The 21,570-nt window shown below is 47.0% G+C and overlaps 2 protein-coding genes across 5 annotated transcripts in view; one reads left to right on the top strand and one right to left on the bottom strand.

Moving 5' to 3' along the window:
• Positions 1 to 7,905, bottom strand: part of MYO1D (myosin ID) — a 331,010-nt gene extending 323,105 nt beyond the window's left edge. Inside the window, exon 1 of one of the 2 annotated variants that reach the window (XM_044390721.3) lies at positions 7,481 to 7,905. In XM_044390721.3, coding sequence (XP_044246656.3) covers positions 7,481 to 7,575 — 95 coding nt within the window. In that variant the 5' untranslated portion in view covers positions 7,576 to 7,905. The remainder of the gene's footprint in view (positions 1 to 7,480) is intronic. The other variant, XM_026517625.4, reaches the window with a different exon arrangement.
• LOC113268985 (histone H2A.N) lies at positions 7,295 to 21,502 on the top strand. Of its 3 annotated transcripts, none has more exons than XR_003321321.4 (3): positions 7,295 to 7,596; positions 8,875 to 9,207; positions 21,182 to 21,270. XR_003321321.4 is itself a non-coding variant. In XM_048223374.1 (2 exons), exons 1-2 carry the CDS (start codon positions 18,912 to 18,914, stop codon positions 21,380 to 21,382), a joined length of 360 nt encoding a protein of 119 aa, XP_048079331.1. In that variant the 3' UTR covers positions 21,383 to 21,502. The 3 variants fall into 3 exon arrangements, 1 of the variants encoding a protein (XP_048079331.1); XR_007190976.2 differs by having other exon boundaries at positions 7,295 to 7,616; XM_048223374.1 differs by lacking the exons at positions 7,295 to 7,596; positions 8,875 to 9,207 and adding an exon at positions 18,912 to 19,070 and having other exon boundaries at positions 21,182 to 21,502.
• The last annotated feature ends 68 nt before the right edge of the window (positions 21,503 to 21,570 follow it).

Raw genomic sequence — 21,570 nt, 5'->3', positions numbered from 1 at the left:
TGAGCTCTCAATTAGACTGTCACCAGTTTTCTCTTTTTAAAAAAAATGTGGTTTGTTGATTCCGTCTCACTAGGAAGCCCTTAAAACAACGGACTGTCTGCACTACCCACTTTTGGCTCAATTATATTCTACTTTATGTTGACCCAATTATTAAGGTAACTTTTATTCCCAATTCAGCTATCCCCCGAAGAGTGACTTTTTAAAAAGTAACCCCCACAAAAGTACCCACTATAGTGATAAGCACACAGCAAGAATTCAAGTAGCTGCTAGCTTTAAAGCCAAGAGATTACACAAAAAATATAAAGGTCTATAATGCTAAGTGAAATAAGTCTGTCAGAGAAAGGCAAATACCATATGATTACACTCGTATGTGGAATTTAAGAAAGAAACAAAACAAAGGGGAAAAATAAGACAAATCAAAAAACAGACACTTAATTACAGAGAACTGATGGTTACCAGAGGGGAGGTGGGTGGGGAGATGGGGGAAATAGGTGATGGGGATGGGGTGCACTTGTCACGACGAGCACCAGGGGTTCTATGGAAGTACTGAATCACTATATTGTACAACTGAAACTAATATTACACTGTATGTTAACTAGCTGAAATTAAAATAAAAACTTAGAATATATATATACACACAGAATCTATAATTAAGTAAAGAAATAAGTTATGGATTCTACTTAAAGTTCATCACCCAGCTATAGCACCTGGGGATTTCGGGCACCAATGTCACCCACCTTTGTGAAAGCACAGAACAGTAGACATGAAGAATAAAATATTTTGGAATATTTAGAACTGATTTCCTTTTCCAAAAAGTCTAAAACAATCGGAAACTAAACAGTGTACACCTGGAGGGAGCAGAATGATGGGTACATCTAGAATGACAGTGACGGAGGGAACTGGGAGCAGCAAGAGCACCTGGTCCACAGGCCGTGACTGAGAGGGGATTGAGAGGGGAGAGACAGAGGACCACCTACTGAGGATCCATTCTGCTTCAGTCTTCCCAAAGACTGGAGTCACAACACTGGAGTTGGGTACCATGTTGGGTGCCTTACAGGTGCTATCATCCAAGCTTCACAATAACATCATCTTTACAGATGAAGAAACCGAGGCTCAGGGAGACTAAGTAACTTGTCCAAGGCCACATGGGTGGTACTAAGTGGCCAGAGACAGGATTAAGGTCCAGATCTGTTTAACTCCAATGCTTTTGCCTTCTCCACTAGGGAACCCCAACCCCATCTAGAATATTTTTCATCTTTGCCCCCCAAATAAAACCCAAACAAATGGATCTGTCTTAGTGAGGAAGGAAGAGGAGAAAATAGCTATAGCTCTGGATAGGTTATGAGGTCAGGGCAGGGAGGTGAGGCCATGTGGGAAAATTCAGGAAGACAGTTCATATTAGTAGAGAGGGAATTGTGTACCAAGCACTGACCAGGCACTTTTTACACATCATTTGATTTCATCCTAATAACCCTAAAAAGCAGTCATTTTACATGTAAGGAAACTGAAACTCTGGGATGTTAACTTACCCTAAGTCGTAATGCTAAAAAAAGGAAAAGTGAAGCTGGGATTTAAACTTGGTCAGTTGGGTCTCGAAGCCGATGTGCTCTTTCCACTGCGCCCTACGCCCTGAACAAGCAATGCTCTCCCAGTTCTTCTTCCCATGACGCCGAAAACTAAAGTGTGGGCAATACTGTTCTACTAAGAGATCTAACCAGAAATTATATAGCAGTTGAACCGAAAGGAGTCTGCTTCCCACAGGAAATAAAACTATCATCTTGACCAAGGAATTTAATAGACAAAAAGAGAGAGACTTAGAATGTGTATTTTTAAATGCTGCGACCCTCTGAACCTATGTATGAACATAGCTGACCTTCTTACAAGCCATGTCACCGAGGCTCGTCAACAGGTGATCTACCCAATGGGGCTGGAGCCACTGTTGACAGCCAAGTTCCCCACCAGATGGGCGCAGCAGTGGCTGGGCAATGGCTCAATCCAGTCTCCACAGCCACCCAGCAATGGATGGCAGAGAATGATCCTAAAATGGGACCAGTCCTTGAGATAGGGTCCTTTCTGCTGAGCTGGGTCAGACTTAGGTGGGAACGTCAACCAACAGCTCTCCACAGCAGGACAGTTCCCAGTGCAGACAACTTACATGCAGACCCTTAAATAAACACATTTCTATCTACACCAGATTCACCATCTTTTGTCTCCACGTTAAGCAAAAAAGTCAAAGCTTATCTCTTTCGTGCAGAAGTAGAGCCTTTCAGAAACTGCAATGGATCGCACCAGCAGCAGCTTTCTGAGGGCTCGATTCCACCCACATCTGGCTCTACTTGGGAGCTAAATTCAGCAGAAGTCTCCAGGGTCAACAAATGACCCTGAATAAAAATAGTCTTGGAAATCTGTCACAGAGTCGGAAAGGAAACAAGACGGCAGGGTGATTCACTCCAAATGGCAGCTCCAAAACCCAAATTCTCATTTTTGTCCCAATATGAAGCCAATGTGCAAAACAGGCACAGAGCAAACTGTCCTTTTCCGAAGGCCTCTAAAAGTGGTTGCCAAAGAATTTCACATGGAAGCCAAAAAGATTTAGTGTGCCATTCACCTCTCCTATAAACCTAACTGCAGCTCCTTCTAACTAGAACTCCGAACCAACTACAGCGTTACACTTGCCTTAAGACCACCCAGAGTACCTAAGGTTTTGCCCCGGGCAAGAAAGAGGGACCCTTTGTCTCACCAAATTTTCCAAATGACCGAACAGCCACAGAGAAAGAGTACAGAGGTGGTGCGGTGAGTGTGCGTGTGTGTGTGTGTGTGTGTATGCGTGTGCATACGTAATTCTACAACTCATTCCCCCCTTCCCCGACACAGTTAAGCTGTATTAAAATAGTTACCATATTTTGAGACAATTGCATGCGTTTTTAAGTTAAGAATTCCACTGGTTGAAGAACAATCAACCAACATTTGACCGCTTAGTGAACACACTGAAGAATGCATTGAACACATAGGTGCCCAGCACGACAGGAAACACAAAGGGACCAGTGATGGGTTTGCTTCACCACCACCCACTTGCACTGTCCCCTTCCAAAGCCCTATTTTGGCATTCACAATATATACTCTTTTTCTTAAACATGGTCCCCTCCCCACCAATTGTCATGAGTTTTCAGGCCACAAAATCTCGATCCACCTCTGGAGGATGCTCTCAGTCTTTGAGGAGCTCACTATTGGGTGGGAAGGCAGGCACGCAGGCAACAACAACATAACCTGATACATTCTAACAGTTAGGACCAAGTGTCCATGTGTCCTGGGAGCACAGGTAAGAGTAGAATGAACCCTGACCTGGAGGACTGGGAAAGGCTTTGCAGAACTGGTCTCAAAGGATAAGAGTGACAGGCAGAGCATGTGAGCAGGGAGGAGGGACGGAGGAGGACATTCCAGGGAGCGAGAACCACCAAGGCCAGTGGTTCTCAACTGGGGACAATTTTGCCCCCCGCCCCTGCCGCAGGGGACATTCAGCTGTCAGAAATGGGAGGAAAGTAGTGCTCGTGGCCTCTGGTGGGGAGAGGCCAGGGATGCTGTTAACCATCCTACAATGCACAGGGCAGCCCCTGCATAAGGAACTATCCAAGCCCAAGTGTCAAGAGAGCTGCAGATGAGGAGACCTGGTTGAAGCAAAGGTGTAACAGACATGCTGTGTTCGGTTAAAAGTAAGAAGTTGCCTGTAACTTTGTTTCAAATGGCTGCTTTTATGGAAGAGAAAAACCAGTAAGAAAAGAAGGGAGGAAAAATTAAATTTCTAAAGAGCCAAGATACCAGGCTGAGCAGAGGCCTTATTCTCAAAACAGGAACCATCAGCAAAACAGAGTTAGGAAACTGGACCCCTGGAAGCCTACGGTGTATTTCATTGCCCTGTGAAATGAAAAGCACATCTGTCTGGGATGCGGTCCTCGGCCCCAGTCCAGCCCTGAGCAGAGGCCTGCCTTCTCCCTTTTACGCACAGGACTAAGTGGGGAGTGAGGAGCACAGGGAGGACGAGTTGTTCCATGCAGCTCGCTCTGACGGGATTCTCAGTTCGAGAGAGGGTGCGAAGCTGCTGCTAATGCCGGAAGAGCTCAAGAGCAGGAATGGCCCAGCAAAGGGTTCCAGGTCCCAAAAGGAAGTGGCTGCAAAGAGAGCAGAATATGGTGAGGATACTGTGGCCAGTGCTGCAAGTGGTCATTAGGGCTGTTGGCACGAACCAGGCCTGACCATGAAGGCAGGAGGTGTCTATGCAGGAATCTGACTCCTGCTCACAGACCCTTGAAAGATGCACTGATGAGCTGACCACCATCACCAAAACCACCAGCACCTCCACCTCTACCAAAAAGGAGAAAGAAATAGAACAGATCTCCCCCCAGCAAAGGACTTCTAGGAGAGAAAGAAAGCAGCCTTCAAAATACTAGCAGTTTTTCATGTAAGGGTAAAAAAATGGAAGTTGAAACTCCTTCACAGATATACTAACTCACACTAATCCCCATCACCTTGAATCTTGCCTCGTCCAGACCCACATGCACAAACACACACCTACACTAATTTTTGAAAATAACAACGGTATGGGGAAAGTTACATCAATTGCAGATGTCTAAAAGCCAAGTTTTAGCTCCAAGAGGGGAAAAGGAGGCCAGCACGGTAACAAAGTAAAAAGATAATTCTAAATGAACGTCTTAAAAGCTTTAAAGAAGTAACTTTCTTCTTCTTTTTTTTTTCTCTACAAAAGGTGTTGCCACAGGAAGGTATTATGTGCCCAGTGTTACGCTGGGGGCTGCTATCAGGAAAATTACAATCGGGTTTGGGTGACACAGACCCCTGAAACCAGTGTGGTCTTCAGTACCTATGTCACCAACCACAGATGAAAAGGGCTGTGCAGAAGAGCCAGGGGGAGAGCAGAGGACAGGACAGAAGTGAGAGAAGGAGCCACAGCCTGGGGAAGGCACCAATGATCGGGCTCATGCACACACATCCACGGAAAGATGAAACATGCAAATTCTGCCCATATACAACCATAAGTCACACCACGTATGGCCCAACCACCCATGTTCCGGGAGATGAAAACACTTCAACATCACGTCAGAGCACTCGGACCTGCAGTGTTTCTAGTCACCTTTTGCAAAGTGAAACAAATGTCTCAAGGGTCGCAACAGCATGAGCCCGGAAGTTCACACCGCTAAACACTAAACAGTCTGGAGGGATTATCAGGACGATAGGAAATGCAACTATCAGAGAGAGGACTGCTTTTCACCTGGGTAATCAGGATTAACAGTTGAAGAGGTGTGTAAGGGTACTGCTGCTACACTTCGCTGAGGCTGTTTACGGCTGCTGGGAACCTACTACTCCCAGCTTAAAAGTAAACCATGACCAATCACTGAACTTGTGCATTGAGAATTGCAGCCAATTCTCAGAGTCGTCAACTATACACACAGATGAGACATGTACAGAGATATATGCACGTGTCTGAACGGCCGGGATCTTGACTGTCTTGGTGATTGGGTGTGAAGGCAGCCTTAGAAACCTGGGCATTAGCCAAGGGTCATGCTAATGAGCTGGTGATTCCTCCCACAACTCCCCAACACCAACTCCTTCCCCTCCAGACAACTTATGTTCACTACCACCCAAACAGAATCAGCTTTCATGCCTCCACTCCTCTGCTCACGCCACTGCATCCACTTGGAATGTTCTCCACCTAGACAAACCCTACCCATCTTTTACAACTCATCTGAACCTCTCTCCTTCTCTATGCTGTGTTTTTGAACCAGCCCAAAGCACCTCTCCCTCTTCTGAACTCCAGAACAATTAGTGTGTACAATTTCTTGGCAAAGAATCACCTGAGCTCTACAAAGCTTAAGTCTTCTATTGTTTTCTTAATTTATTATTTAAATCAAGAGGGATTTCTACCTCTCTCCCTGTCTTTATTGGCATTGTCACCTCTTTGAGAGATAAGGATACATCTTATAGTTCTTGGGAGCCTCCCACCTTACCTCCTAAAGCAACTTGCACAATGTACTAAATTGCAAGGTTAAGTTGGGCTTACTTTAATAATACTTAAGATTCAAACTTAACACTTAGAGACTTTAGAACCAATAGCACGTAAAAGTGGAAAAGAAAGTAGTGCTGAAAAATCTTGAAGATCCTCACTATTTTACAAATTAGGAAACTCAGACACGAAGCCCGGCTCAAGGTCAGCTCATAGTAGGCAGGTGTAGAACTCAGATCTGTGCCCCTGCTCCATACTCTGGGACATAGTGAAGCCTGGAGAAGAGCAGAAGACGACCCGATGGGGTTTGCAATTCCAAAGATTAAAAAATTTCTTTAAATTCTTAAATTAAAATGAAGAGGGGTAATTATAACTGAGGATTGGGGTTAGTTGAGCATTCAAACCTAAATCATGACTTTCACTTTATAAGCTTACAGAGTGATATTTAGCAATAAATCTTACAAGAAATGGGGCTAGAACTTCCAGGAACACCCACCCCCTCAACTCAGTTATTTGGAAACTCCATTTACTGTAATGTTTTACAAAAAAACAGTCAAAACTACTTAAAAGTTCTGTTTACATATAACTCTATCAGGAGCGAAATAATCACATGTAGTAGAGTTTCTAAAATAAAATCGTCTTGGAAGCCCATTTTGGGGCGTTGAGTTGTGACTACATTTTCAAGGATGTCAGTAACACAAGGGCTCCATCCATAACTCCTTGAAAAAAACTGAAACCATGAATGCCTTGTCAAATTCAGACAGTTTATCTTGGCACTGGCAAGCAGAGCAGTCTCTTCGATGTCTGGAAACGTGTCTAATTACGTTTAGAGAGTAACTAAAAAATAGCCAGTGTCCCGGAATAGACAGCTCAGGGATCACTACTCCATAGCATCCTCAATGACATGATGGAACCACGCCAGGAAAAAAAAAAAAAAAAAAGGAGAAAAAGAAAACCAAGTGTGAAACCGCGATGAGACCTGAATCTCTCTACAAAACAACCCTCCCGTCTTCCCAGGGCCTTCGTGGCTGCCACAACTCTCCCTAAAGTTTGCGTTTTCCTTTACTTTTGTTTCCATTAGGTCACCCGGCCCGCCCACATCACTTACCTGGGGCAGCGAGCTAGCCGGCCCAGCCCCAAGCGTGCCTGTAGCCCGCACACACCCTGGCACCCCCTCCCCCCCCCCCCCCCCCGCGTCCGGACAGCATCCAGGACACCCGTCTCCCGAGGGCGCAACCCTGGGGCTCGGCACGCCCCTTACCCTCCCAGACGGCCGCACCCAGGAGCGTCCTCCCTCGGGAAGGCGCAACCACCGAGCTCGGCGGGCCCCCGGACACCCCCATCCGGCCGCACTCCATCCCTCGAGCTCGGCGCGCCCGTGACACCCCAATCCCGCCGCACCGCAAGGGCGCCCCCTCTCGGGAAAGCGCAGGCGCCCGCACGGGCGCACAGCCGCTCCGCCCTCACCTGAGCCGGAGGTTGGCCATGAACTCGGGCATGGAGACGGTGTCCATCAGTACGAAGTCCGCCTTGCCGAACTCCAGGCTCTCCTGCTCCGCCATGGCGCCGGCGTATGGGCTCAGGTGGGCGCAGACGGACTCAGGTGGGCGCGCTCGGGCCGCGGGGGCCGGAGGGGGGCGCGCGGCGAGCTCGGGCGGGGCCGGGGCGGGGCCGCGGCGCGGGACTGCGGGGGAGGGGGCCCCGGGCGCCGCTCGCCGGGTCTGGGCCGGACGGAGGCCGCCCCGCTGCTCCTCGGCGCGCTGTCGGCCGGCGCGGCACACCCGGCAGTTTCCGCTTCTCCCGCGGCGGCTGCCCGGAGCTGGGGGGACGGGACACCGAAAAGGAGACGGCGGCGGCTGGTCCCGCCTCTGGCCTTGGTCTGGTCCCGGCCCCGCCCCGGCCCGGCCGGGCCTCTCCGGCTCCGCCCCGCCCCGCCCCGCCGACTGAGCTGCCCGCCCCCGCCGCGGCGCAGGCAGCCGCCTCCTCACCTGGGCGGCGCGCACGCGCGGGGCGGGCGGCGGGGGCGCGCGCGGGCCCGGGCCAGGTCGGCGGGGCGGCAGCGCCCCCTGGGGACGGGTGCTGGGATCTCAGGGAGGCGGTACCGAGGAGCGTGGATGTAGGGGAGGGTGGGTGGAATCAGGTTTCCAAATTGCCTGCTCCGCGGTGCTTGAGGGCTGCAAGCTGAGTTACAGAAGCAGCTCGAGGAGCTTTGTGCGAGGATAATTCCTTATGATTCTATCACCTTGCCGCGAAGCCCACTCCTGCTCCTCTGCTCAGGTCCTCTCCATCCTGGAAATGATGGTTAGCTCACAGACTGCAAGAGAGTAGTAATAGCTAACACTTGGGGGACACTTAAAATGCCCAGAGCTTTTCTAAGCGCCTTAGAGAATTCAAGTAACTTGCCACACCGCTAGAAAGTGGGGAAGCTGCAGTTTCATCTAGGTCATTCGACTTAGAAGCCGCATGGCGGAATGTTTTCCTTCTTCAATGATGCGTGGTCCCTCTTTCTGCTGCACTCATCTGAGGATGCCATCAAACATTACCTTATATTATTAATAAATTTTTAATATATGTAGGTGTCACCTCCCTAGGATTATTGTAGGCTTCTTGAGCATGGGGCCATGTCCTAAATTTCTTCATATCCCCGTTAGCACCCACCAAGTAACTATCATACTGCCTTGCACATGTAGAAATGAAATCAGCACTGGTTCAATCGGGCGGAGTTCTAAGTGATCTTCAATGTATGGATATATTGGTTCAGCTTGGAAAATTCTTTTGGAACTTAGACTATATTTTCCCGATGAAAATATATTATAAATGACTTTCTAAGGCAGCTACACCTCTTTCACCTTGTGTTTCAGTTAAGGCCATCTTCTAGGAAATCTAGAGGCTCCCAAGGACCTGGCTGGGCTCCAGCTCTGTGGCTGAATTTGAGATGGGTAAACCAGAGGGAAGAACCCTGCTCAAGGCTGGCTTTGGCTGCCAACAACCAACACCAGCCAGGAGATTGGGGAAGGCAGCTTGGTTACCTCCCGAGGGAGCACGTCTGCTGTAAGAAAGCCACCCCAACCCCTGGCACACGAAGAGCTGGGTTGTGGTCTACCATTAGCAGCTCTCCTTCTTCAGAAGACACCTCTCTGGATCTCAGTGTCCTCATTTGTGGAATAAGACCTCTAGGCTAGACGCTTTCCAAGGTAGGACTGTCCTTTGCTTGGGCCTTTATGTGGGTCGGTTAGTAATTGCATAATATGGTACATTCCTAATATGTTTGTATTGGTATGTTTTAAAGTAAGTAGAACTGAATTGCAAAAATAAAAGAAAGAAATCGTCAATTTTGAGCATTTTGGAGCAACCGGGCTCTCCACCCAATGACCCACTGGAAATGGATGCATGTGTATTCTCTGAGCCCTGGGGTTGTCAGAGCAAAAGTAATCCTACAGTGGGTAGGATCTACTGTGGGATGTAGCTGTGGTTTGCAAATGGCCAAAGCAAAGGAACTCTTGTTTTTTTATCAATATCTTGTATAGGAGCCCAACATATAGCACATATACGCAACATATGCAAAGGGCATTTTATAAATTTATAAGCCCAAATTCATATAAAATCAGGCATAAAACCAATGAGGCTCTTTTGAGGAACCCATATCTGTCTGTTGGGGGTCACCATCACCTTAAACCAGCTTTGGGATTCCAATTTACTTTTGAACACTGTTTTGGTTGCATAGTATCAAGAAAATTCTGATTCACATGGCTAAGTAGTAATTTGTTACTTTTATGCCCAGCCTTTTAAAGGCCAGAGCACAGCTACAATCTTATCAGTCAATGACACATTTACAAGAAGTTCCGATATATGCAGAGATGACAGAAGAAACAAAACACTACAGTCTGCATTCAAACAAGGTGATATAGAACAGGTTAGCTCACTATTAATCTCCTTTGTGCTAACATTTAGATATAAACACATTTGGATGTGTATGTTTATGTTACAGTTTAAAGTATACTAAAAAACAAAATAAAAGTTAACATCACCAATAAGGAGACATGCTGACATCGCTGAGTGATGTGATGAGTGATATAATCTCCTTAGAAAGATATAACATCACTTACCTGCTAAAATGCATCCACTGAGTCTGATTGTGAAGAAACATCACATAAACTCACATTAAGGGACATTCTACAAAAAACTGATCTGTACTCTTGAAAAATATCAATGGCTTGAAAGACAAAGGAAGGCTGAAGGGTAGTCCAGGTTAAAAGGCCCTAACGAGACACCACAACTAAAGGCAAGTATGTGACCTGGACTGGATCTTTAACCAGAAAAAATGTGAAGGATTCTTAACTATAGGAAACAAACTGAAGGTTGCTGGAGGGAAGGTGTGGGGGGGAGAATGGGGTAACCGGGTGACGGGGCACTAAGGAGGGCACATGATGTAATGAGCCCTGGGAGTTCTTTTTTTTTTTTTTTTAAAGATTTTTTTTTTTTTTTTAAGATTTTATTTATTCGACAGAGCTAGAGACAGCCAGCGAGACAGGGAACACAAGCAGGGGGAGTGGGAGAGGAAGAAGCAGGCTCATAGCGGAAGAGCCTGATGTGGGGCTCGATCCCATAACGCCGGGATCACGCCCTGAGCCGAAGGCAGACGTTTAACTGCTGTGCCACCCAGGCGCCCCAGCCCTGGGAGTTCTATGCAACTGATGAAACACTGAACTCTGCCTCCAAAACTTATTAGTTTTGTATGTTAATTAATTGAATTCAAATAAAATAAAATTTAAAAAAAGGAAAAAGGTAAAGGACATTATTGGGACAATCGGTGAAATTTGAATACAGACTATAAATTAAATAGTAGCCTAGCATCGCTATTAGTTTTCCTGAATTCAGTCATTGTACTGGGGTTCCGTAAGAGAATGTCCTTATTCTCAGGAGATAGGTTTTAATCTATTTAGGGGTAAAGAGTGTAATGTCTCAAAGAACTTATCAAAGAATAAGAATAATAATACGTGAGTGTGTGTATATATGTGTGTGTGTGTGTGTGTGTGTGTGTAGAGAGTTACAAGCAAATAAAGCAGATGTAGGGAGATGTCAGTGATTGGTGAATATAGAGAATATATGGGAGCTTTTTTTACACTGTTCTTACAACTTTTCTGTAAGTTTGAACTGATTGCAAAATATAAAGTTAAAAATCAAATAACAGTCTTAAACTGTCCTCACATAAAGATGTTTATTTTCAAGGAATCAAATAATACTCAGAAATGAAAGTCACGTCAGCTGTCCGATGTGCACACTTTGAAAACTCTGGTCCGGAGTATCCATAAGCTCTGCTTGCCATAGTATGCCGGGAGGTTATAAACACCGAATGGACCATTCTAAAAACAAAAAATAATTTAAATAATTGATCCTATAAATATATTTTTATAATTTAAGTAATTTATTGTTTACCTTAGCTGACAAACATCCCCCAGGGAGGGTACAATCTGTTCTCTGCCTGAAATTCCCTTCCCTGTTGTCCCACTCCTCACTCCTGTGGCCTAGCTAACTTCTGCTCATCCGGTAGCTCTGCCTCAGTATCACTTCCTCCAAGAAGACTTCCATGATTTCCTAAGTCAGGGTTGGCTGTCCCTCCTCTGCGCCCCCACAGCACCCTGGAAATATCATTCCCGTTGCGGCATTGAATGCACTTGAGCCTACTGTCCATCTCTCGTGAGAGAGAGGGCATGAGAGCATGAGGGCTGGAGGCTGTGTCTGTTCTGTTATGGGTGTAAGTCTGGCACCCGATAGCCCAGTGCCTCATGTGTGAAGCTCTTAATAAACACTTGCTTGGTAGTTGAATATGGAATGGTCTTTGAATCTATGAGTTGTGCAACGTGAGGTTGTAAATCCACCCCCTCCCTTGATAGACTTCTCTGCATTAAAATCAGTCTTCGTGCAGTGTTTATCTTCTCCTAATCTCCTGCCCCTGGAAGCAGGTCTCGGGGCTGTGTTCACTTCTCACCTGGGGCCAGGCCTGAGCACTATATGTTCACATAAACAAAAGCTGTTGTTCCAAAAACCTCTCTGCAGTTGACAGCTGCTACAGAGAATCTGCTCTGGATTATCTGTGAAAATCAACTCTGAATTTTCCAAAGCAAATATTTGTGCCCGTTCTCCTCTCCCAGAATGCTTCTGGGCTGTCCTACCCTCCCTGTCTTTACCAGGTGCCCAGCAACCAGGAAAACAGCTCACTTCATCATGAGTCCTGCAAAACAGAAGCAAGAAGTCCAGGAAAAACAGAGTATATTCAAAGGGTATTTTATACATTTACTTTATAAGCCCAAATTATTTTGGAGCAGAAGTAGAAAGGCAAATTTACGTTGCGGGATAACTTCATAATGCACTCAGATCCATATATAAACGATGTGGAACTCTCTACCTTAGGTATTATCCAAAACACGCTTCCTCCCCTTTCATGCCAAAGACTGGATTTGAACTATGAATAGTACATCAAAGGCGATGTATATATGCTCATATATATGCTTTCTATGGTTTCTGAAGCCTAAGCATTTTAAAGTAAAAGCAGACCCAACAGTTGCCTCCCTGGTGTCACTGATGACTTGCCCACCTGTGGCCCTCCCTTCCCCACTTCCCCACCCCTTCCTTTCACTCTGTAGACATCTCACAGGACAAAGGAAAGGGAAACTTCATAGCCGAGTTCACTGCCCTACACCACCCTGAAAGCCCAGAAAACAACTTAAAAATTTCATCTTCTCACCTATAGCTAGCTATTAAAAACAAAGGATCAGCCGGCCAATTGCTAAAGACCTGGTTCTGGGTTCTAGGGATTTCTTCCCCTGCTGTCCCTGTGGCCCAGGTGTGCTTACCTGTGACAGTGTTGAGTTGGGGACAAGGATCTTTCCTTAGCTCCTTGGAATGGCTGATACTGCAGACAGAGCTCCTTTTAACATAATCAACCTAAGCGCAGAGGAAGTTGGGATATATCAGCTGCAGAGAGGGAGGAGATGGAGGAGAGCAGAAAGAAAGGGGGCTGCCGCTGCCTGAGTCTTAGGGTAGCAGGTGGACAGTAGCAAGACACTGGTTCCCAGTTCTTAGGTCTCATCGTCCTTTGATGAAAACAAGTGGACTTCCTCTCCCAAGACACATGTATTAAGCATACACACAAAACAGTTTACATGGACCTCTCTGCGCCTCTGCCCAAAATAACCTATGGATCCCAAGTTAAGAAGCCCTCAGCTAAGGGAAGGGTCACATCATAAGTTCTGATCATTGGGGAATGGGGAAGAATTTAAGAAAAGCGTTGTGTCCTGTGAGTCATCAGACAGGGACTGTCCCAACAGCACACTCCCCAGTGTGGCCATATTTATGGCCACAGGAAAGATAGCGTCAATGGCAAGGGAGGACATAGCCTGGGATAGCCTCCAGAACTTTTCCTGCCTGTGACAACATAGTTTCTGACTATAAACATTTCACTGCAATGTATCCTCTTTACTAATTACAGAAGTGCTTATCGCACTGAGTTGGAGTTGACTGTCCAGGCCTGTCCCTAACATCTCCCAGATGGAGGCCATGCCCTCCTCATCCTTTTATCTCCAGCCCTCAAGCTGTGCCTGCTGCCCCGTAGGTATTTCTCGAATCGAGTAGGTGAATTAACTAGTGAGTTTATTTATTAGTAAATGGATATGTGTAGGTGTAGTATTAAGGAGCATGTGGCATTTCTCTAAGCCCCAAGCCAGAAAAATCACTAACTCTCAAGCTATTCTGGCCCTTGGAAGTAGTCCTAGAGCTAGAAAACTTGGGGGTGTGACAGAAACCCACGAGAGGGAGAACGACAAGGCACATCCACAATGGATTCGTGGATGGATGGTGTCTTAGGGCAGGTTGCATCAAATTTGAAAGTGTATGAGAATCTCTTGGGATTTTGTTAGAAATGCAGAGTCTCAGGTCCCACCTCCAACCTACTGAACCACAATCTGCATTTTGACAAGATCCCCAAGTGCTCCTGCTGCTGGTTTGCAGACCAGACTTTTTTTTTTTTTTTTTTAATTTAAGTAATCTCTACGCCCAACGTGGGGCTTCGACTCACAACCTGGAGATCAAGAGAGAGTCACATGCTCTGCTGACTGAGCCAGCCAGGCACCCCTGCAGACCATACTTTGCATAGCAAGATTCTAAGGAGTCTTCATGGTTGTATAATCAAATGCATATCCGTGGGGAAACTGAGAGCCAAGAAGAGCAGCTGTCCTTGACTAGGTCAGAGAGAGGTGCTGGTAGAGCTAAGACCAGAACTTAAAGATTCTGATTTGAATAGTGGGTAGTCTCTACTACCCAATGGGGACTTCATTTGTGAGACAAGATGCAGGGGGAGGAAGATTGAGAAGCAAGGGAGGGCAACACCCTAGATCTTCTCTGGGTAACCCCAATCTCCCTACCCCTATTTCTAAAGGGAGGGAGTTCATGTTCTTCTTTCCTCTGTACTTTTTTCTCCTCCTCTAAAAGCTTCGCAGAGAGGTTAAATAAGATATTGCTGGGGCTGGGAAAAATTTGGATTCCTTTCTTCCCTCCATCTGACAAAGTAGCAAGTAGTCAGCACTAATATCATCCATCATTAATATTCAATTAGTATCTACAGAGCTGATGCATCAGGAAGAGTGTGACATCATTCCCAAGGTGACATCTTCTAGTCTGCCCCCCAGATCTCCCCTCCTCCTGCCATTCCCTCAGACTTTCTTAACCGGTGAGCTGTAGCAGTATTCAACTCCGAGAATTAAATTCATAAAATACAATTATGCTAAAATGCACCATGTGACCCTCTGACTTTTTCCATTCAACTGGATTAATTCTTCAGACTATCCAGAGGTAGAAATAATATGAACTGTACTTCTATTCAAATTCTGACAACCTGACCCCTAAAGAAATGATACGGGGCGGGGGGGGGGGCGCCTGGGTGGCTCAGTCGTTAAGCGGCTGCCTTCGGCTCAGGGCGTGATCCTGGCGTTCTGGGATCGAGCCCCATGTCAGGCTCTTCCGCTGGGAGCCTGCTTCTTCCTCTCCCACTCCCCCTGCTTGTGTTCCCTCTCTCACTGGCTGTCTCTCTCTCTCTATTGAATGAATAAATAAAATCTTTTAAAAAAAAAAAAAAAGAAAGAAATGATACAGGGGGAAAGTAGAATCCACAAAACCTAGGAGACCTCAGAGGTCATATAATCCAATATCCTACCCAATGTCCAAATCCCCTCCATGATATGCTGCAATGCCTGGACCTACCTGGGCCATTTGACTCATTAGGCCTCCCCCATGCCATGTAGACATCGCCACATAAAAGCAGACTCCAACACCCTTTAACTCAGGTTTCCTCCTCAAGTCACTGCCCAGATGCACTCCATGCCCTGAATTCCAGTTGTCCCATCTTCTGCTCTTGTTACTCATTATCCCTATTTATGAGCCTGGTTTGTCCTTCGGAGCTGATATTCCACCAAGATAGGACCAGGTGGAAGTGAATTACAATCCAGGAGGGAGACCAAGGTCATGGCCAGTTAAGGAAGAGCCTTCTATTTCTCTTGAGTCGACTCCCCTTTTGGAGTTTCTATCCATAGAACTCCCACACCATTGTCATGAATCTCTGTAAAGTCTGCTTTCTCAATGTCTAAGGTCCGTATCTGACTGTGCTTAGCCACATCACAGTCACTTTCTCCTAGTGTCCCCACCCTTTCTAACTCTCTAATTAGCTCTTCTGTAACTGAGTAGGGTTCCGATCAGAGCAGCCTTTTCCCCAGACTCGGGAGGCAATGGTGGTACAGGGACACCAAGCTGTGCATACCTGTACTGATGCATAGGACAGGGCTCGGGGATCTTCATTCTAATAAGCACATCAGGAGACTCTGCTGCAGGTGGGCAGGAGGCCTAATTGGGGGAAATATTGATGTGCATTTTGGTGTCAGACACATTGGGGTTCAGTTCCAGCTTTGCAACTTACTACCTGTGTGACCTTGAACAAATTAGTTTATCTTTATAAGCCCTGGCTTCCTCATCTCTCTCTCTTTTTAAAAAAGATTTTATTTATTTATTTGAGAGGGAGAGAGAGAGTGCAAGCATGAGCTGGGGGGGTGGGAGGGGAGGGAGCAGGCAGAGGGAGAAGCTGGCTCTCCACTGAGCAGGGAGCCCGATGCAGGGCTAGGTCCCAGGACCCTGGAATCATGACCAGAGCCGAAGGCAGCTGCTTAACCTACTGAGCCACCCAGGTGCCCCTCCTCATCTCTTTTAAAGAGATGATAACATCCGTTTCTGAGTATTAAAACCATAAAATGAGATGTCTATATAGTGCTTTGAATAATTCAAGGCAAGTACCGAGCCCTCGATAAATACAAGTTAACATTGCTGTTAGTGAATTGCTTCTTTTATCTTCACACAGGGAACTTATTAAAAGGCAATTTATTGCATGTCCTTCTTAGCTGACTGAGATTTCTAATAGATGCTGGCGAGTCTTCTGATCACCCCATGACTTTCTCCTATGTTAGTTTTGTGATTCCTCTCAGTAATTTATCACCATTTGCATGCATAGCCATGGGCCTTAGGCTTAGTAGGGGATCAAAATTTGCTGACTGTTTTTTTTTAAGATTTCATTTATTTATTTGAGAGAGAGAGAGAGGGAGCACGACCGGGGGGGGGGGGAGCAGAGGGAGAAGCAGACTCCCTGCTGATCAGGGAGCCTGATGCAGGACTCGATCCCAGGACCCTGGGATCATGACCTGAGCCGAAGGCAGACACTCAACCAGCTGAGCCACTCAGGCACCCAAAATTTGCTATTTTTGCATGAATGAGTGCCATCTGCCCAGGCCTTCTGTGCTACACTCCCACGGCAACATCACCTCTGTTCTCACCCTTCTCCTGTACTCTCCAGCATCTTCTGGATTTTATAGTGCTGGTTTGGTTCCCCATTGTCCCCGGCCAGTGAAGAGTGCCATCCCACCCAGACAATGATTTCTGCCAGTTTAGATTTACTTTGTTGCATTAAAACTTACATTTCGGGGGCGCCTGCGTGGCTCAGTAGGTCAAGCATCTGTCTTTGGCTCAGGTCATGATTCCAGGGTCCTGGGATCGAGCCCCGCATCAGGCTCCTTGCTCAGCGGGGCGCCTGCTTCTCTTTCTCCCTCTGCCCCCTCCCCCCGCTTGTGCTCTCTCTCTCCCCCTCTCAAATAAATAAAATCTTTAAAAACAAAAAACAAAACCTTCCAGTTCATTTCCTCATATAATATATGCTCTGCGCATACACTGCCTTTTTAACTAGAGAGATGAGAGATGAAGCTGGTAAAAAGAGAGTAGGAGTGGGGCACCGGGGTGGCTCAGCTGTTTGGGCATCTGCCTTCAGCTCGGGTCATGATCCCAGAGTCCTAGGATCGAGTTCCACATGGGCCTCCCTGCTCAGCAGAGAGACTGCCTCGCCCTCTGCCCCTCCCCCTCCCCCCACCGAAATAAATAAAATCTTAAAAAAAAAAGAGAGAGTAGGAGTTGGGTGGTGAGGCAGTGGGTGGGACGTGCTTTGACAGCCAGGAGATAGGCAACCACTTTCTCCTTTCACAGAAGTGTTCGGTGGAGTTCTGTCATTGTTAACCAAGAATTGATTCAGGGGAATGGGACCTGCACTCTGGATAGGCTACATCCCACGTGCTCCATCAATGAATAAATGCACACAGCAGCTGTGCAGAGCACACACATGTAACTACGAGGACTGGGGGGCTCTGGTGTTTGGGTTTGGAAGGTGGTGGAGCATGGGGTTAGAAGCAGAGGCTCAGGGGTTGGTTCTGCCCCCTGTGCACTGTATGTGACCCTGGGCAAGACACTCGAGTCCTCTGAGACTCAGTTGCCTCTTCTGTAAAGGGAGAGTAATACTAATATCCTATCTCCTAATGTTGCCGTGAGGATTAAGTGCCATAAAGTACATCCCGCACTTCGTATGGGCGCGGGGACATCAGGCTCCGTAACTGGGAGCTGACTGTCCTATTAGAACCCACTAGTCCCTGGCACCGGGGCTTCAGGGCAGCTCATCACTGGGAGAGGAAGGAGTGTCTCTTGTGTCCTGGTTCTTTTCTTCCTTTGACACCCTGGCTCTCTGGTGTCCTCTTATCTGTTGGTTCATGTCAGGCTGGTCACTTCCTTGTAGCGGAGCTGATAATACTAATTGCAGGGAGTTCACGGCCTCTCTATCTACAGTTTCTCAACCTTCACTTTTGAAGGTACGGTGACTTCCTGGCTTCCCTATTCCTGCTTCATCACCTGAGTTCCTAATTGCTGTTGCATAAACCAGGCCGTCCTCCCAGTGCAAAGGCAAATACCCAGAGCAGCTCCATGCAGAGCTACTCCTCCTGCCCTAACCCCTGATCCTGTGCAGTCCCTTCAAGAAGGTCTTATAGACCAATGAATCCTCAATCTGGCTGGTTCTTAGATTCACCAGGGCTGCTTTAGCAAAAAATTCGGCTTCCCAGATTCCACTCCCAGTCCTTTTGAATTGAAACTTTTTGCAGCCAAGAACCCCCTATAAGAACACCTGGAGTCACTCCACACGTAAAAGGAATAACTTCGGAAATCAGTGTTGCCTGGTAAATTCACGGCCATTACATCAAAGTGGTCGTCCTCTCTGCGGCACGGGCTAGAGCAGAGAAAAGCTTAACACTTTGAGTGTCCCGCCTCAAGCCCCATTTCCGGAATGTACCGTAAGCCTGCTGTAGACTCTACACCTAATATTTCTTAAGTATTCTGAGAGTATTCATCTCCGGCAGGTGCAATCACTAATCACCGATTTTATTAGGAAAGCGTGCCCCCCTATAAAACCTCTTCCGGGGGCTGGGGAGGGGCTGTTCCCTTGCCTACAGCCAGTGCTGCAACCTAGAAGTGCGAGGATTAAGCCTTCCACATGTATTGCATTTGCTTACATGACCCGAGGTTCCCTAAGAAGAGGACTACACTTTACATCCCAGCCAAAGCGAAGTATGAGTGCGCCAACTCAGCCTTGAGGCAGAAGAGGAAGAAGAAGGAGGTCTATTTTAGTTACATGGGGAAAATCCTAAAACAAGTGAGTTGGGCTCTCTTTGTGGAAACAGAATGGCTGAGACAGGTTATCATGTTAGAGGCCCTGGGTGTGTTATTTTGACGGCAGTTTTTTCTCATACAGGAGTGCTGCTTCACTCACCGAGTTCCTGAAAAGTTGTGTGCAAACAGCTCCTATAAGCTGGACCAGCTGGGGGCTGCTAGCTTTTCCCGCTTGGCTTGCTTTCTGTTGGCAGCAATGCTGAACACCTGAGCTCTCGGTGTCTCTCTTGTTATCTGTGGACAGGCAATCTATAAATTGGTTCTTAAATGCCCTCTTAGAGAGAGGGATCCACCACCTAGTCTGCTCTTCTTCTTTGAAGAGGGACATATGTCGGGTTTTCACTCAATGGTGCTCTGTACTTAGAATGTACCTAAAATGGGTAGGCTTTCCTTCCTTCCTCCTGCCCACCCACCCTCACCCTGCGTACAATTGCAGAGAACAAACTCAGAAAAGTCTTCCCCTTCAAAAGAAGCTATGGGAAAGAGGATAAGGAGATTTTTATGACAGATAGATGAAGGTTTGATTTTGGATTTTCTTCATGACAATGAATCAAGGCTGAGTGTTCGTGGTGATTGTACCAACCCCCCCTGTATTCCAGTGGTATCCTTTGGAATCTTGTTTATCCTGTGAGAAGAAGGGGGAAAGGAGATTAAGGAAAGATAGAAGGAAAGAAGATATGTGACCCAGAGCAGTGTTTCTCAACCACAGTGCTATTGACATGTTGGGGCTGCTTAATTCTTTGTTGGGGGGGGGCTGTCCTGAGCATGGTGGGATACAGGACAACATCTCTGGCCTCTATCCCATAGATGCCGGTAGCAGCCTCCCTCCCAACCGAAAACGCCCAGAGACATTGCCCTCAATTGAGAACCATTGCTGGAGAGCCTGCATTTTCTGGAAGGGCTCTCTGTAGGAGTACTTGGAGTTCACTTAGTCCTCTGATCGTTAGTCTGTCGTTGGCCAGTCCTTTACTGCATGGGTCTGGCAGGCCACTCTGCTTCTGCAAGCCTCCCAAGGGCCAGAGCTGTGCCTTGGGTCAGCCGCTCATGGCGCTGTGAGGATAAAACAAGATGCTGGCTGGATAAACGTATTGTCTCTGTGCAAGCCAGGTGTGCTGGGGAAGCTCAGATGGAAACGATGTGGTCTCTATCATAAAGGGGCTCACAGTCCTGCGGGATGGGCGCATTGAGGAAATACTCGTGAATAGAACCAGGAGGAAATTTTCAAATCCCGCTTCAAGGCTTTCCTTTTATAAAAGAGAAACTGAGGTCCAGTATGAGATTATTACTTGCTTACATGACATCTCATACCCTCACAGAGCTAGGATTAGAGCTCTGGGTGGCTGATTCTCAGGGCAGCGTTCTTCCGATTATTCCAGCTGCCTCTCTAACTTTAGACGAGGTTGTTAATGACACAAGGCAGCGTGTGATATAGGTTCTGAGAACACACAGAGCTCTGGTCCTCAGCGGGAGGTTGTGTGGAACACAGATAAGCCAGAGGGGACACCTGGGGAAGAACCTTCAAGGGCGGATAGGATGTGAAAGGTGGGGTTGGGTGTGGGCATGGTAGGAAGGGGTGACAGATCAACCATGGCGTGGAGACCGGAAACGAGAGGGACACATTTGAGGAAGAGCGAGTTTTCCCAGCATGGCTAGAGATGGTGTTGGTGCAAGGATGTAAGGCCGCAAATTGAGAAGTGTTAAAACAAAATGCCCACTAAGGTGAAATACAGAGTGTGCACATCTACTCTAACATTATATTTTCTGTCTTCCAAAAGTGTTGGACGTTAACTCCACTTCTGTTCGGAAAAATCGAGGCACGAAATTTAAGTGACCAGAGTTAGTCTGTATTCCACAGATAAGGGCGATCTTTCTCACCAGCTACAAATTCCCCCTCCCCAGGCTTCCTTAGACAGTTGATAGGTACAATGGCCTGATTTCTTTCATCACATTCTTACCGTCGTACCTCCGGGGGCATCGTGTGGCTCCACGTGTGCACCACTCCATGGAAGGGATGGGTGCTGCGTTAGACCATAAATTGCTTGCTTTGGGAAGCCTTCACTTCTCTGTCTTACCCTTGTGCCGTTTCTGTCCCAGACTCACCCAGACTTCAGTGGATGCTCCTGGATCTTGGATGCACTGGGTTCTCTGGAGGATTGGCTGCTGGAATGGGTTAGCCTGGAAGCAGTCAGACTGTCCTTCTACAACCACAGAAGAGCTGTCACCAGCAGAGAGATCCTCAGAGCGGTGAAGCAGAGATCCTTTAGGAAGAGCTTTTGTATAAATAAAGTGTTCTGAATGGCTCTGTTGTTGAAATGGTTGCACTTGTCAAAAATAATCAGACAGGTCAGAGGACTGAATTGGAAGACAAGGTATCTGATAGATACCTGTTGCAACAGGAGTCTTGGTGCTATATACCTGGTCTCTGGGTCCTGTGTTTTTAGCCTCTGACTTAATCTGTAAAAAAAAAAAAAAAAAAAAAAACT

Source organism: Ursus arctos, unplaced genomic scaffold (genome assembly GCF_023065955.2).
Source record: "Ursus arctos isolate Adak ecotype North America unplaced genomic scaffold, UrsArc2.0 scaffold_24, whole genome shotgun sequence".
Taxonomy (NCBI): domain Eukaryota; kingdom Metazoa; phylum Chordata; class Mammalia; order Carnivora; family Ursidae; genus Ursus; species Ursus arctos.
Note: the sequence above shows the minus strand (reverse complement) of the source record. Positions and strands in the feature narration are given on the sequence as shown.

Excerpts from the sequence above, each read along its gene's own strand:
- LOC113268985 (XM_048223374.1), top strand. The coding sequence starts at position 18,912 with ATGTATTGCATTTGCTTACATGACCCGAGGTTCCCTAAGAAGAGGACT. Across the intron at positions 19,071-21,181 it reads TGGGGAAAATCCTAAAACAA|ACTCACCCAGACTTCAGTGG; the intron begins GTGAGTTGGGCT and ends TTTCTGTCCCAG.